The sequence below is a fragment of the Notolepis coatsorum genome (assembly GCF_963971535.1).
Source record: "Notolepis coatsorum genome assembly, chromosome: 2".
NCBI lineage: Eukaryota > Metazoa > Chordata > Actinopteri > Aulopiformes > Paralepididae > Notolepis > Notolepis coatsorum.
The window spans coordinates 46,195,837-46,213,899 of NC_140166.1; the positions used below are offsets into that span (position 1 = coordinate 46,195,837).

General features: G+C 40.4%; 1 protein-coding gene across 1 annotated transcript in view; it reads left to right on the plus strand.

The window, feature by feature from the left end:
* The window catches only part of loxl2b (lysyl oxidase-like 2b), a 118,337-nt gene extending 103,738 nt beyond the window's left edge, over positions 1-14,599 (plus strand). Inside the window, exons 13-14 of the mRNA XM_084307669.1 lie at positions 9,882-9,993; positions 12,645-14,599. Of these exons, the coding sequence (XP_084163795.1) occupies positions 9,882-9,993; positions 12,645-12,715 (183 nt within the window). The 3' untranslated portion in view covers positions 12,716-14,599. The remainder of the gene's footprint in view (positions 1-9,881; positions 9,994-12,644) is intronic.
* The last annotated feature ends 3,464 nt before the right edge of the window (positions 14,600-18,063 follow it).

Genomic DNA, 18,063 nt, shown 5'->3' on the forward strand with positions numbered 1-18,063 from the left:
AAAACTACGTTACGGCCGGGGTGGCTCACCCTGCTAAGCTGCTCATCACCTTCAAGGATAAGACTCACTCCTTCACCGAAGCATCGGAGGCAATGGACTTCTACACAACCAAGATCAAGCCCACGCTAGACGCGGGGGCACACTCATCACCAGCCCCACCTAGGACGAGACTGTCTACTACTGTAGATACACATCATACAGAACACAGGTATGCCTATGGTCGCGCTGTCCACACTGGTCAGCTGAAAAATTGTGAACATTTCAGACTAACGTGGCCACATGGACTTGGAGTAATATGAAATCCTCTTCTGTTTGGCACTGTTCATGGGTTTAATTTTTTATTATTATCATTTTTCTTTCTAACCATTAGTGCTTCTGTTCTAGTCGGCACAATTTACAGACCGCCAGACAAAAATGGCTTTTATGACGTGTTGGATGCGTGCTTAGCTGGAGTTGAGGATACAGAAATGATTCTTATTGGGGATTGGAACACGGATATGCAACAAAAAGATGCACCCGTCTTCAAATCCTACAATAGGTTTTGTTATCTGCACGGCCTCAGCCAACTAATCACACAACCCACACGTGTGTGTGAGTCAACTCAGACTACCATTGACCTCATCCTGACCTCTGACAAGTCCAAGATCGCCAATAAAGGGGTTATAGCATGCGGGTTAAGTGATCATTATATGATATACTGTACGCGCAAAAAGCTAAAACAAAAGGCTGGCTGTCACAAAACAGTCACATCTAGAGACCTCAAAACCTACTCTAGCGAGGCCTTTAACCTTGAACTGGAAAGTCTGGACTGGTCAGACGAGCTCAATGGTACACTGGTTGAAGAAACATGGCTTGGCTTCAAAACCAAATTTTCAACGATACTAAACAACATGGCCCCCCTAAGAACCACTAGAGTAAAAAATCGCGCTGAGCCGTGGATGCACGCTGAAATACTGACCGCTATGAAAACCAGAGACAAAAAATGCTCTGAGTTTCGTAAAAGTCAGTCAAAGCTTACCAAAAGCACGAGCAGTGAACTCCAAGCCCACGTGACTGAACTCAAACTGGAAAGAAACAGACTAAGAAATGATGTAAACTCCATGATCAAAACAGCAAAGAAAAAATTCATCAATGACAAAACCGAGGAAAACAAAAACAAACCGCGTGAACTTTGGAAATTACTCAATAACCAACTAGGCTGCAGTAAAAAACTTAAAACCAGATTCTCAAACATAAACATAAAGACGGAAAACACGCTCATCACAGAAAAGCTGGATGTAGCCAATTACTTAAATAGTTTCTTCACAAACATAGCCACAACACTGGTAAACAAACTACCCTCCCACTCAGGGCATTATGGGGTAGAACACATAGTAGCATACTACAAGAACCTAGGGGTCCACAAAGACGACTTCAAACTGGAAATGGTAACAACAGATGAGGTACTCAAAAAACTGAGCGCCCTCCAACCCAACAAGGCCACTGGCCATGACAACATCCCCTCCAAATTCCTCAGAGACTCAGCAGCCGCCATCACCCCAGTCATCACACACATAATAAACCTCTCCATAAAACAGGGACACGTCCCCAAGGACTTCAAAATTGCGAGAGTGACCACTCTGCACAAAAAAGGCAGTAAATTAGACACAGGCAACTACCGCCCTGTTTCTATCCTTACCTCCATCTCGAAAGTCATGGAAAAAATTGTATACGAACAGGTCGAAAAATACCTTGCGGAAAAAAATCTAATCTACGAATTCCAATCTGGCTTCAGAACATCCCACTCCACTGACACATGCCTTCTCTATTTAAATGACCACATCAAACAAGAGGTGGACGCGGGCAAATACTGCGGCATGGTCATGCTGGACCTACAAAAGGCCTTCGACACTGTCAATCACACCATTCTGATTGACAAGCTAAAAGCAATTGGTTTTGATAGTCTATCAGTGAGCTGGATGCAATCCTACCTGGAGGGGAGAGAGCAGATGGTGGAGGTAAACGGTACCCTATCCCCCCCCCTCACAGTAAACTGTGGTGTTCCACAAGGAAGCATACTAGGTCCGCTACTGTTCCTAATTTATGCAAATGACATGTCGTCAGCTTGTGACTGCAACTTGTTCCTGTTTGCGGACGACTCAGCCCTGCTGGTCTCTGACAAGAACAAGTTACAGGTTGAAAAAACCCTCAGCTCAGAACTAGGCAAAATCTGCATATGGCTCGCTGATAACAAACTATCATTACACATGGGCAAAACAGAGTCCATTCTCTTCGGTTCAAATAACAAACTCAGCAAGACCGACGGCTTCTCAGTTACAGTGGGTGACAATATTGTCACAAGGAAAGAAGATATTACCTACCTGGGTTCCATCCTAGAGGCAAATCTTTCCTGTGACAAAATGGCATCCAATGTCATAAAAAAAGTCAACCAACGAACTCGATTCTTGTACCGGATCTCCTCACTGGTAAACAAGAATACCCTGAAGACTCTAGCAGGAGCACTCATTCAAGGGTACTACGACTATGCTTGCACCTCATGGTACCAAAGCACCTCAAAGGCGCTAAAAACAAAATTACAAACATCTCAAAACAAACTGGTCAGACTACTGCTTGACCTTACTCCTAGAACCCACCTCACCCCTGCCCACTTTGACAACCTAGGATGGCTTAGAGTAGACGACAGAGTACAGCAACTTGCAATGGGCCTGGTCTACAAGATACACTACACGACCAAGGTACCCATGTACATGACAAAATACTTCCCAAAGGTCAGTGAATACCACGATCACAACACCAGAGGGAGCTCCACAAATCATGTTAAACCCAGATTCGGCTCAAACAAGGGACTAAACACGTTTCGCAATTATGCCACATCAATGTGGAACGCCCTACCCAAAGCTGTAAAGGAATGTGAATCACTACCCACTTTCAAAAACACTCTCAAAAAACACCTAAGGGAGACTGCAACCCGAAACTGGCCCCTGTAAATGTCCGAACACAACCCTCCAATGTACAGTAAATTACCAAGTATGGTATTGTCAATAATCCAATGTACAGTGTTGTTTGTACAGTTGTACAGTGTCCCCCACCCACCCCTCCTACCCAACCCCCCCCCCCCCCCACTCCTAACCAACCCCCCCCCCCCACCCCCACTCCTAACCAACCCCCCCCCCCCACCCACCCAACCACCTCCAATGTACAGTCCCCCCCCACCCCCACCTACCCAATCCAATGTACAGTTTCCACGCCTAATGTATATACTCTTTTCTTTCTGGACTCTTTTTGTATCACAAACAGTACTGTAATTGCAAATCTGGTATGTCATAAATGTATAGATGGAGCAGTACTGTCTATCTGTATGTCATGTATGTCATATATGTTACGATGAATTGAAAATGGGGGACCCTGATGTAAACAAGACGAAAGTCTTTCTCTGGTCTGCATCCCCTTAACAATTGTATGTATTGAGCTGTACTGTACTGTACCCATTCTGCAATCTGTTAATAAAGTTTTCATTCATTCATTCATTCATTCTGTGGATGGTGCTGTTGTCATCATGATTGATGGGGACGTTAACCTGTTCCACACGATGTGAAAATCTGCATAAAATATATACCTAGGTAAATGGAATATTGCTCCACTTCTACAAGGGCTATTTGCATATTCTTGGTATCTAGGTACATCTATGGACCTCAGGGAATGTATTTACAGTGTCAGAAATATTGTGTCTATTACTAGGCTTGCTTAAATTGTGATGAAACAAAGGAGAATATGAATTATGATTTTTCTTTGCATCTTTGACAGTGAATAACACCATGATAATAATGACCAAACTTAAAAGACTGCCACTGATCTCGTTCAGTACCTTCTTGAGATCATGTGTACAAAGAATCTAAGGAAATTAATAAAGGCAAGATGATAAAACCGAAGGTTCTGTAGATACAGTACTGAATTCTCCCATCCGGACCAATGCAATTTGAAATATTATTATAGAATATAGAATATTATGCTTATACATTACCTTATTATAGCCAATTCGCACATTTATATATATATATATATAAATACATATATTATCTTTCAAATGCCCCAGTTCAATTTGGATTTAGTATCACCAGGCGTGCATAAGAACAGATAATGATATCTACTGTAATCTAGTGTACTTTTTAATTTTCCCCACAGTGCAACCGTTTTGAAACTAATTTCAGATCTAATTGTTCCTACATGCTAACAATAGGGAGGAGAAACTAACTGCGTTTCAATATTTGTCAAAAACGTTACCTTTTGTGGCTTATTATCGCGAATCATAACAATTATTGATATGATTCATTCAGAACGCTGAACTTTGAACCCCCCCAGTCTCTGACAGGAAGTGTAGTTCCAATGCTGGTCGACAGCTATGCATGTCCTCTACAAAATGGCAGCTAAAAAAACTTAAAACTATCTAAGGACACTTTTAACCTATTGCTAAACTAACGTATTGATGATAATATACATTCTACATGCTTTTGTGACATGTTAGTGATGTTAATACTTGAAAACGTTTGATTTTAAAATCGCAAATCTTTTGCATCACTGAAAAATATGGATCTATGACCATAATTTCATTTTAGGGTCGGTACCGACCCTAAGGGGTGGAACAGGTTCACCCATGGCATTACTCTCCGTACCCAATATAATTTGGTCTATATATGGTTTATATTATTCATATATTTTTTGCTATTATTATTACAATCTATGTTATTAGCGACAGATATAGTGGTAACTATGTTGGGTGAATTATTACTGCTGGTATTTTTATTTTATTTTATCTTTACTACCAGTAGTGTTGCTGTGGATGGTGCTGTGGTCACCATGACTAATGGGGACGATAGTATCACCCATAGCATTACTCTCCTTACCCAATATAATTTATCATAAATTAAAGAAAGAAAGAAAAGGAAAAATAATTGATCTCCCTGTTTCCCTTCCAATTTAGTTTTTTGATAATGCAGGTAGTTTATAACACAGGGAGACCAGTAGAGGGAGCTGTTTGCCCAGCTAACATGTCACAACTCTGCAATAGGCAGAAAATGGGAGGTAGGAAGGTGGCTATGTGGAATAAGAATACTATGGTATTCTACCCACGCAACCTTCTTCGGGTGGGGGGTGATGGGGAATACGACGCTTCGACGGGGGAAGTCGGGGGTCGGGGGGCGGGAGTTGGGGTTTATTTGTGTTGAATGTTGTCCAGAGCTGCCAGACTCATTGTTTTTATTTATCGTTATTTTTCATTCTAGTGTGCTTTTCCAGGCTGTTCTCATTATTTCAATTGTATAGCCTACATGTCAGGATCCACTCGTATAAATCAGACAGATATGAATAACATAACGCTGGCCTTGTGTACGCGGTCTTGGGAAAGCTCTAAAGCGGGGCAAAGTGTTTGCGCATTTAGAGTCTCTTAAAGCTGACATAATGTTTCTACAAGAAACTCATATAAAAGCTACAGAGCAGAGGCGACTGAGGGCTAACTGGATATCTCAAGTTTACCAGTCACCTTTCACATCCAAAGCAAGAGGTGTCGCTATTCTTTTTCGCAAGAATATCCCATTCCAGCTTTCCTCAATAGTCACAGATCCAAATGGCAGGTATATTATGATTACTGGAAACATACATTCGTTCCCTATCACATTATTGAACATATATGGCCCAAACACTGATGATCCAAATTACTTCCGCAAAGTATTTGATTTAATTCCAGACCTAGGCACCACTAATCTATTAATGGGTGGAGACTTTAATTGCTACCTTGACCCATATCTTGATACTCTCCTCCCGCACCCCAACAGCCATAGCTTCTGTCCTAACATTAAATAATTTAATTAAATCTAGAAACATAGTAGATATCTGCAGACTACAACACCCAACGGACAAAGACTATTCGTTTTTCTCGCATGTCCATAAGTCATACACGAGAATTGATAATTTTTTAGTGGATGCAAAATTAATAACTAACATTGAGAATACCAAATATCATAATATAATAATATCGGATCACAGTCCAGTTTCACTAGAAATAAAGCTTTCTTTGCCCAAACAAAGCTACTGTTGGCGCTTTAACCCGTGGTTGCTCACAGACCAAGAGTTTATTAATTGTATGACAGCTCACTTGGAGGAGTTCCTTGAGTTCAATGACACAGGGGAGGTCTCAGACTCCATACTCTGGGAGACTCTTAAAGCAGTAATGAGAAAAAGGGGGAACAGCGCCGTTGTCTGGCGGAAATCGAAAACACACTCCCGACCTTTGAACAGACTTACAGGAACTCTCTTTTGCAAGAAGACTATAATAAGATCTTGAATTTAAAGTATGAATATAACCGCATTCTTAGTGGAAACATCGGTAAACTCTTATTGAAGCTCAAACAAAGACACTTCGAACTGAGCGACAAACCAGAGAGGCTGCTGGCCAGACAGTTGAAGGGAGCACAGGTGAGCCGTGCAATCCACAAAATGTTATCTAAAACAGGTGATTTGTTAATTAACCCTGAGGAAATAAACAACCGCTTTAAAGAATTGTATTCAGAATTATACACAGCAAAGTCTCAGGCCACTAACGCAGACTTTACAATTTTTTTTACTCCCTCTACCTGCCAAAACTGGATGAGTCATCCAGGTTAGAACTCGATTCAGATTTTTCAGAGAGTGAGCTAGTTGAGGCAATGAAGTAATTTCCTTCCGGTAAAGCAGCAGGCCCAGACGGATTTGGCTGTGAATTTTACAAGACATTTCATAAGACACTTGCCCCAATCCTACTCAGAATGATCAATGACTCCATTAAGAATAACAGATTTCCGAACTCTCTGTATGAAGCAAATATGTATCTTACTGAAGAAGGGCAAGGAGGAAACGGAGCCTGGGAGCTACCGGCCCATCGCCCTCCTTAATTTTGATCAAAAATCTATCACAAAAGTATTAGCCAATAGATTAGGGAGACATATTCCATCAATCATACACCCTGACCAAACAGGGTTTATCCCAGGCAGATTTTCATTTTGTAATGTGCGTCGGCTCCTGAACAATGTTTATACCAACCACGAGGACAACTCCAGAGCGGCCATTTTGTCCCTAGATGCAGCCAAAGCGTTTGATCAAATAGAGTGGCCCTACATGCTCGAGGCACTTAAAAGATTTGGATTTGGAGACTCTTTTATTGCATGGGTCAAAATACTGTATCTCTGCCCGACATCCTCCATCCTCACTAATAATGATAAATCTGGACCTTTTGACTTGCAACGTGGGGTCAGACAGGGCGATCCGCTTTCTCCCTTGCTATTCGACATTGCTCTGGAGCCCCTCGCAATAGGAATCAGGAGCCACCCCAATATTAGAGGCATTAAGATAGGGGACCTGGAAAGCCGGGTGAGCCTTTACGCTGATGACACATTGTTATATCTCTCAGACCCAGAAACCTCTGTTCCTCCCTTGTTAGATTTCATTGAATCATTTGGTAAGCTTTCTGGCTACACAATCAATTGGGGTAAGAGTGAGTTCATGCCTCTCTCGGGCGGCCTGAACTCAGACTTTCTTAATGCTCTACCATTTAAAGTAGTAAATTAGCATTTTTCATATTTAGGACTCAGAATATCTAGAAATCCCAAACTCTTATTTAAACTTAACTATGCTGACATAGTCACAAAGTTAAAACTCAACATAGAGAAGTGGAGGACCCTGCCTTTATCTATGGTGGGGCGTATTAACGCAATCAAGATGGTGTCTCTTCCTAGATTCTTGTATCTATTTCAAAATCTGCCAATCTTCCTCACTGCAGCATTCTTTAAGAAACTAGACTCTATTATCTTCCCATTTGTTTGGGGGTATAAAACCCATCGCATATCAAAAGGGCATCTGCAGAAGCCAATACCGGAGGGAGGCCTCCCTGTATTCAGGAATTATTATTGGGCAACTAATGCTAGAGCCTTGACCTACTGGCAGAGGGAACTCTCGGGTGAGACAGCATCTAATAATTCCCCCCTGCGGCTAAACATTGAAGCCACAGCAGTAAAAGGCTCCTCTCTCTGTACTTTACTTTTCTCTAAAACAGAATCCCCTCAAAAGCTAATTGGTGACCATTTTATCTTAAGGAACTCACTTAGGATTTTGAATCAGATAAGAGTTGTTCACAAGCCGCCAAATGTCTGTATGTATACTCCTATATGTCATAACCACTCCTTTTTGCCATCTCGGACAGATGGGGCGTTTGCTGTTTGGAGGGACAAGGGACTCACAACCCTTGGAGACTTGTACATAGACAAACAGTTTGCATCATTCGACCAACTGAAAACAACATTTTATATCCCTAACTCCCACTTTTTTCGATATCTCCAAATCAGACACAAATCATGTCAAAGAAAAAATTCCACATTTTGAAACCATGCCAGAGAATGACCCATTCTATGATCTCCTGAAGCTTCCTCCAGACTCCAGACACCTGATATCTCACTTTGTGTCCCTGTTTTCCACCTCTGTGTCCACTGACCATCTGAGAGATGCCTGGTCCGCTGAGCTGAATCTCGAGGTGTCTGAGAACACCTGGAATGAAGGTTTGACTAGAATCCAAACTTGCTCGATCAATGCTAGGTACAAATTGATTCAATTTAAAGTCATCCATAGACTCCACTATTCAAAGACCAAACTACACAGAATGTATCCATCTCTTTCTCCATTATATGACAGGTGTGGTTGCAGAGGGCTCCTTAACACATCTCTTTTGGCTCTGTCCTCATTTACAAAAATTCTGGGGTGAAATATTCCAGTGGTTTTCCAGGGTCTATGGAAAGGACATTCCCCCTGATCCAGAGTTGGCACTCTTTGGGTGTTCAGAGACTGCCTTAAGGTACACAAGGGAGGAACAACAGACACTAATGCTCGGCATGGTAGCCGCAAAGAAAATGATTCTAACCGATTGGAAATCACCTACACCCCTGTGTTTCCAGAAATGGCTCAATGAAATGATCACAATCATACAGATGGAGAGGATCCGCTATTACAGATCCAAAGAGCACAGCAGGTTTTCGGCCATATGGAGCCCATTCATTGACTATCTGAAGGACAAATAACTGCATTCTGCAGAGACTCACCCCTGTATATCTCATGTTTGACCTGCACCTTGTAACACCTGGATATACAACACACTGTAATGCTTTGAGTTAAGTCACACTGTTATTTTATTTTCCTGTCTGGCAGTCTTTTTAGTTTTGTTCTGTCTCCTCCTTTTTGTATGTCTGTTCTTGTCTATAGTAAACTGAAAACTGAGAAATAAAGTATTTAAAAGAAAAATGTACTTAAATTAAGTACTAAACAGTAAAAAAAAAAAAAATGTATTCCGGGGCAATGAAATGTTCCGTTTCGTCCTCTACATCACTCGTACTATCGTTTGTGGCCATCTTCTGTAGCTTGTCACTCTGACTGTCTATTCTTCTGATAGCAGGTGTTTAATCAAAGATCCCTGCTTTCTAGTCTTGCACAAGGACCAATCAGCATGGGTATGGGCCGGTTAATTTTCCATTGATGGGGATTTGATTGGCTGTTTTTAAATAAAGTGCGGCCACAGGATTAATAACGTTAACGTTAGTTTGGCCAGAGAAACAAATATACTAATTCAAATAGTTGTACCCGTGAGATTTGTACTTTGTACTTTGTAGGTCTGCATTTTAAATATAAGGAGTAAAAAGTATGTTTTTTTTCTTTGAAATGTAATTGAGTAAAAGTACAAATCCCCAAAACACAGTACTTAAGTATTGTAACGAAGTACAATTACTCAAGTACTTTACACCCCTGTCAGTATCTGATCAGCCATCCCATAGTTGTAATCTATTGTGGAATAACTCTTCTCTCTCACACAGATTGTTATAAATCCAAACTATGAAGTAGCAGAGTCGGACTACACCAATAACATCATGAAATGCAGGTGTCGATACGATGGCCATCGCGTCTGGATGTACAGCTGCCATAATGGTGAGACACCACAGAACGCACCACAGAACGCACCACAGAACGCACCACAGAACGCACCAGAGAACATGCACCAGAGAACGCACCACAGAACGCACCAGAGAACGCACCACAGAACGCACCACAGAACGCACCACAGAACGCACCACAGAACGCACCACAGAACGCACCACAGAACACGCACCAGAGAACGCACCACAGAACGCACCACAGAACACACCACAGAACGCACCAGAGAACGCACCAGAGAACGCACCAGAGAACGCACCACAGAACGCACCACAGAACGCACCAGAGAACGCACCACAGAACGCACCACAGAACGCACCACAGAACGCACCACAGAACGCACCACAGAACACGCACCAGAGAACGCACCACAGAACGCACCACAGAACGCACCACAGAACGCGCACCACAGAACACACCACAGAACGCACCACAGAACGCACCACACACCATATCTGCGGAGCTGCCAGCCGACAGAGTCCACTCTAAAAACCCAAGAAGATACACTTGCACACTCTCATAAATCTGATACAACAAGTCTATTAGTTGGCTCAGGCCATCTGTTTAATGTCCAAAATAAACCTTTTGCATAATGAGTTACAAGTGCAAAGACATCATAATCCCAAAACATGACAGAATAACACAGAATATATTAATTTAATTAATAAACCATATTGCATGTGTAGATGCAATGTTTTCGCTTAAGTAATGGCATACATAACATATATTGGTAGCACTTTCTAATAACACCCTGTTATAATACATTTATAAGGTATTTGTAGATAATGAACTAATCATGAACAAACCATTTATATACATTCATAAATGATTATTAAATCATTTATAACTATATTTGTATACCATTTACTAAGTATTTATAACACATTAGTGGATAATGAACTAATCATGAACAAACCATTTATATACATTCATAAATTATTATTAAATCATTTATAACTATATTTGTATAACATTTACAGATGAGTTCTACATTATTTATAGCTCATTATCAACATTGTTTGTACTTGATTTGTTCATCATTAAATAATGTTGTTTAATGTGTAGTAACACATTTGTAGATGCTTTGAAAAATGGATATGAAAAAACGACTATACTGTATCTCCATTTATTTTTCATGTTCAACAAATGATTTGTTAAGACATTCATAAAACATCTATAAATCATTTGCAGATGCTATCGTGTGCCCTAATCTAAAGTGAAGCCTATTCATCATTAACAAGTGTCTAATACAGTTAATTATTTGTTTACTTTTTCATCACATGTTACAAATGTTGTAGGCAGCTTTCGGATACACCCTTCTTTGTGACATCAAACAGTGACAGAATTAGGACTAAAGATAAATGCAATTTTATTAACATATAAAATTCATGTGCATGACATATAGTGTAACATGGGGGGGCACTAGGACCCAGGAGTACCCTGGCCAGGTATTGAAGAGTATCTAGAGAGGAAGTCTCATGCGAGTGAGACTTGACGTCACGTGTGTTGCCGTCTGTTTGAATGGAAGCACGATACATGCAGAACCAAGTTATCCGTGCTGCTCCTGCCCCACGCTTTTAATAAGGTATGAGCAGGTTAAACACCTTTTTTTGTTGGTAAATCTATTCCATCATTTCCGACCTACAAACAACTCTTATATGTTGTGTAGACGTTCGTGTAGATGTGGTGGGCGCTAACGTTACATTTGTTCCTAATGTGTGCTCAGTGCTCAGTATATTGCGGTATGTGATGATGAATAGGCTTCACTTTAGATTAGGGCACACGATAGCATCTGCAAATGATTTATAGATGTTTTATGAATGTCTTAACAAATCATTTGTTGAACATGCAAAATAAATGGAGATACAGTATAGTCGTTTTTTCATATCCATTTTTCAAAGCATCCACAAATGTGTTACTACACATTAAACAACATTATTTAATGATGAACAAATCAAGTACAAACAATGTTGATAATGAGTTATAAATAATGTAGAACTAATCTGTAAATGTTATACAAATATAGTTATAAATGATTTAATAATCATTTATGAATGTATATAAATGGTTTGTTCATGATTAGTTCATTATCCACTAATGCGTTATAAATACTTTGTAAATGGTATACAAATATAGTTATAAATTATTTAATAATCATTTATGAATGTATATAAATGGTTTGTTCATGATTAGTTCATTATCTACAAATACCTTATAAATGTATTATAACAGGGTGTTATTATAAAGTGCTACCCATATATTAAACAAAGCTAAAGCAAAGAATCTTTGAAGAAGAAAAAAAAATTAGCTTTTCAAAACTTATATGATATCTTATAGTTTTGAAAAGCTTGTTTTCTTTTTGTTTGTTTTTTTGGAACGGCCTAATTATGTATATGGCTGTTAAAATGTTGACAGATTTTTCTGCATTGTGAATAAAACATTGTAGGAATGTCTTTTTATTTTGATCACACACTATGTGTGATTGCTTTGTTTGTCAATGGGGATCACATTGGAGTGTTTGAAGTGAGGATGTGCTGTTGTCCTCTGGGCGACATTTAGTTTGGTTTTGTTCTCGCTTGTGTTGTTTATCGTTCGTCTTACCCAAAATGAAACCCGATTACAACCAACGCACATCTCTCCTACAGGTGGCTCTTTAAGCAGCGAGTCAGAACACACTTTCCCCGGGCTTCTCAACAACCAGGTGACCCACAGGTAAAAGGAGAACAGAGGAGGATCAGAACCAACCACTCCCCACAGATTGAGCTTGCCTTGAAGCTCACCAACCACTAGACATCATCTGTGGTGGAGCCGGCCCGCCCCGCCCGGCCCAGCCCAGCCCAGGCCAGCCCAGCCCAGCCCAGCCCAGCCCAGCCCAGCCCAGCCCAGCCCAGCCCAGCCCAGCCCAGCCCAGCTCAACCCAACCCGGCCCAGCCCAGCCCAACCCAACCCGGCCCAACCCAACCCGGCCCAGCCCAGCTCAACCCAGCCCAGGGCAACACCTTTTATCCAACGTCCCCCATCTACAAGGATGCAGCCCTCTTTGAACCATACCCCTAAAGACACAGACCACCTCTCTCAGACCTCTCTCTCTCTTTCTCTTCAGCAGACTAGATGTATATTTGATGTATCTCTGTGTCATCATGAACCCCCCCCCCCCCCCCCCCCCCACGCGTTAAACTCCCAGACTGGCAGCTACCGCACTACTAGCAAAGCTCGCTCTCTCTCTAACCCCTCTCTGACTTACTGAATCTTTGGAATAAGTAATGAAATATACCGGCTGCACGATGGTGCGTGGCCGAGGGGGAGTGTCTTGTTCTCTGACGCACGTGTAATTAAAGGGAGCCTCTGAGGCACCTTTTTTAACGAGAAGACTCTTGACTCAAAGTTCATTTGGAATAGTTTGGTTAGATGGATGTCTGTGCTCAAGTGTCTGTCTGTGCATGAACTAGTCTGTGCATGGAAATGATTTGACATGCTGTACCTCCAACAGTGTTCTTCTATTCCGCTTCCAAAATTTCTTCATAATTGCTCCCCCCCCCCCTCACACAACTGAATAGCTTGTTCAACTCGACTGAAGATCAGTGTCTAAATGCCAAACATGACCTTATTGTTCTCACAAGTCCAAGATGTTTTTCTTTATTTAAGATGTGTTTCATGTTTTTGCTTTAGTGGCTTATGTGTTTTACTTCACTCCTGCCCAATTGTCCACATTATTAGCCAAGTATTTCAAATCAAGCGCAGTCGTGTTACAATCACCAGTTTTCTTTTCATCACCGTTCTTCAGATGTAGTTCTTGTTCTCGTGTTCCATCTCTGGCATCCGCTAGTTCCAACTTAGTGCAGAAAGGAGGCTGAGATGATTGTTTCTAGCGGGTGTGAAACGTCACTGAATTTCAGAGCTCAAATATACTTTTCCTATAATAATACCCTGAGATAGTTCAGCTTGTATCCGTGAACTCTCACAAATACCATGTAAAAGAGTTCACAAGCATAATAGTCTGCCGCCATCAGGGGGGGGGGGGGGGGGGGGGGGGGTGCGGCTCCACGGGCCTATAGCATCTCTGTGACATCACTGATGAAGAGTGATGTCACTAGTTTTGGGAACAGTTGTTTCTGATCATACTAATCATACTGATTAGGCTGGCAAAGCTTATAGCACTAGCATACAGCGTATTATATTACAGTCCTAGTAGGGTTACAACCTTAGACCTCAGTGCTTCCTAGTTCAAAACAAGATAGTCCACCCCCCCCCCCCCCCCAGCACATTTAGCTAGATTTACCAAAATGCATGGACATTCATTTACCCAACAAAGATCATATTAGTAACTTATTGTTGTAAAAGTCAGGGTTTTTAGAATTGTGTTTTATTTTTATTTTATTTTATTTTAACTTTTGTACAATAATGTGTGTGAATCCTATTTTATTGTGCTTTTTTATAATGGTGCTATCAAACTGGTCCTCTATTTTCTGAGGGTACAGTACATGTGGATCAGCTGAAGGGCTATATTATGTATACTAACAGTATACTTGAATAGAGTGTTAAAAAAAAAGAACAATGTGCTTTGTTTGTTAGCTATAATAAAGGTCTGAGTTATGAAGCAAACATATATTTGTTGTGGCGTGAAATTAATAATGGACTGTTATATTGTTTAGAGAACTGTATTCATTATTATATTGTACCATGGGTGAGGCTTAGCGGACACACGATTGACCTATCTCAAGCCCCGCCCTCTTCTTTTGATCCTCCAATCACAACTCTTGCTTCCCAGGGAAGCAGAAATTGTGATTGGAGGTTCAGTAGGGTAGGGTTTGGGACCGGTCAATGAGAATTATAGGTATGAATCAATACCACCTTTTTACCGCTGATTCTGAATACTGAATATTCAGAATAAATGACTAAATGTAAATGTATGAATATGAGTACTGATCCGATACATTAGCTTTACTGAACAGTATAGACTTAAATCATACGTTTTAGGTCAATGGACAAAAATTATTGATACGTTTAGATTTTCCCCATTAGAGGGTTTTTTATCTGTGCATCCCTAATACAGGTGTATAAGAAATTATTTGCATACACACAGAATGTTGTCATTTTACCACTTGCTGTATACTGCCATCGCCTGGCTAGTTTAAATATTGCACTTTCAGTGCTGCAGCATACCCTCCAAAGAGCCAAACCTGTACCCAAGACAGAACATAATAAAAACATAGAGAGCATCATAATAAAACATATAGCAACCCCATAAAACATTAACCTGTATTTCACTTCTACATATACTATCAAGATACTATAGAGAGGGTAGGGCGTATCTGTCCATAGTCGCTTGATATATATGTAGTTTATGTAGAAGTGAAATACAGGTTAATGTTTTATGGGGTTGCTATATGTCTTATTATGATCTATGTTTTATTATGATGCTCTATGTTTTATTGTGATCCTCTATGTTTTATGATGTCTGTCCATGTCCAAAATCGGGGACCATGATGGAAATAAGTGCTTGCACTCTCATGTTTTTATCCCTTGGATGCTGTCTTTTACTCCACAATAAAAATCAATCAATCAATCAACAGACACTGGAGCCTGGAAGAGAGGGGATCACTAGTCACAAACCTGTAAAATGCAGCATTAAACTATGCAGAGGTGGCCATTCAGACCTGATTTATAATACAAATATATCACTTGTTGCAAAGCTGTGAGACCATACTGTATATCTTAAGAAGAAGCTGTGGTTGCATGAAAATATGGCATTATTTGCCTTTTCATCGTCCTTTTCGCTAGAGGGGGCCATGGCGACATGGCAGAGGATGTGATGACGGAAAGTAATCAAATGTAATGTTGGCTCTGATTCTGATATTTATCTTATTTACGTCACCATAGGTGTCATCTCTACATCCGTGAATGACGGGACTTATTCAATGGGTACCTGACGGACACCATGAAACACAAAACAAGAGGGGGGGGGTCCTGGTGGGTGGGGCTTCATCAGGAGGAAGTTTGACACAAATGTTGGCTGCTGTTGTTGAAGTGAATAGAAGACGGTAAGAACTGTATGACTCAGCATCAAGTCAAATCTAAAAAAAACACAGGCCAGAGAATTTTATGGGAGTTTTTATACCTGCCACTGAGCTTTATTCTATATGGTGTTCATGGTTCTTCCTGAAACAGAAGGTGTGTGCAGGTATGCTCCTCTGGGAGCTCCGCGTCATCATCATCCCAACCCCTTCCCAACCCACTGCCTCTGGAGCAGCTTCATTGGATTGGATAGTCTTTATTATCCCCACAGGGCCATTTGGTTTGCAACAGTATTAGTACATGGCAAATATACAATAAAGACATAAATACATTAAAACATACAATAGATCACCATACAACTGCAATCAGGTTGTAGAATAAGAACACAGAGTATTTGTTGTGACTATACTGTAGCAGCTAAGCCTAAGCTTATTTAAAAATGTTGTTTAAAACTCCAACAGCTGACGGAACAAATGATCTCAAATACCTATTTGACTTGGCCCTCCTATGGGAAGTATACCTCCGTCCTGAAGGCAAGCACAGAGAGACTCAGAAGGAGCTTCTATCCCCAGGCCATCAGGATGCTCAATGACAATAACACTGTAAGAAACCATCAAATACACTCACAGCACACACATGCACACACTCACCTTAAATAAACAACTCACTGTAGCACCCACTTTAGACACTTTATATTTATTGGTAAAGAGATTTGCACTACAACTAATACCTCATTGCACCTTACCCTAAGTTGTACCTCATCCCATTTCAGCATTGTACTGTATATTGTATTGTAACTCGGTTACTTTTTTTCTACTCTGCATTGTATATTGTATATATGTATATTTGAACACTTTTGTTTTGTTTACACTTGTCTACGTACTTGACTTTCTATTTTATACTTATCTATTTTTATCTAGCACACTCTCAGGAGCAAAACAGAAAGAAGCATTTCATATAAAGGTATTCTGTATTTTTGTATGACAGCTAATAAAGAAACTTGAGGAGTGGAAACTCTGCATAGAGAGGGGGCTGAGGGTCAGCTAGAATGACCTCTGCCTTCTGAGTGGCTCTCACTTGAAAAACATGACTGAGATCGTTCAAGTTAATGCCGATGGTCTTCTGGCACACTTTAACAATACTTCCCAACCTATTTTTATTAGCCACGCTGAGGTTGCCGAACCAATAAATCATTGCAAAAGTTAAAATAGACTCAATAAAAGAAGAATAAAACATTTTCATCAGTGACCTATCGACATGGAAGCCCCTCAACTTTCTTAGGAAAAATAATCTCTGGTTGGCCTTTTTACAGATATAAAAGTCATTTTGTCATCTAAAATGGTGCCCAGGTATTTATACTGACTTACAGTCTCCACGGCTATACCCTCAATAAGAGCTTCAGACTTGTATACCTGATGACATCGCAAGTTTGAGTTTTGGCACTCTAGGTTTTGGATTTGTGAGTTTTTTTCATGTTCAGTAATGGTGTTCATGTTCACAAATCTTTGGATCGTCTTTTAGACAATAGGGATAACATGTATTATACCATGGCCTGGGTCAATTACTTGGAGTCTGATTAGCTAGAGGGGTGTTGCTTAATGTCAGATATACTGCAGTGCCAACTGCCAAGGTGTTTATATAAAATAAAATAAACTCTGGCTCTGACATAGTAGTCCTCTAAAGCAGGGGTAGGCAACCCTAGGCACGTGTGCCTGCATAGGCACGCACGGGCATTTTCATAGGCACAGGGGGCAGCAAAAAATAAATAAAATCTTTTTAATTTTTTTTTTGCTTTGAAATATTATAGTGAAATATTTTGCACTGTTGTCGCATTTATCTTGTTGAAATCCTCCAACAGGTTATTTTTACTACCACATATTTAATTGAGACCCTTTATTTGTTTATTATTTCAATTTAGCTGGAAATACATTGCTACATCATTCAGTAACATTTGCAGAGCCTTATAACAAAAACATTATTACGGTCACCATTGTGACCAGTGGGATTAATCAACACATTTTATTATTTATTTTTCTATTTCATTGAACA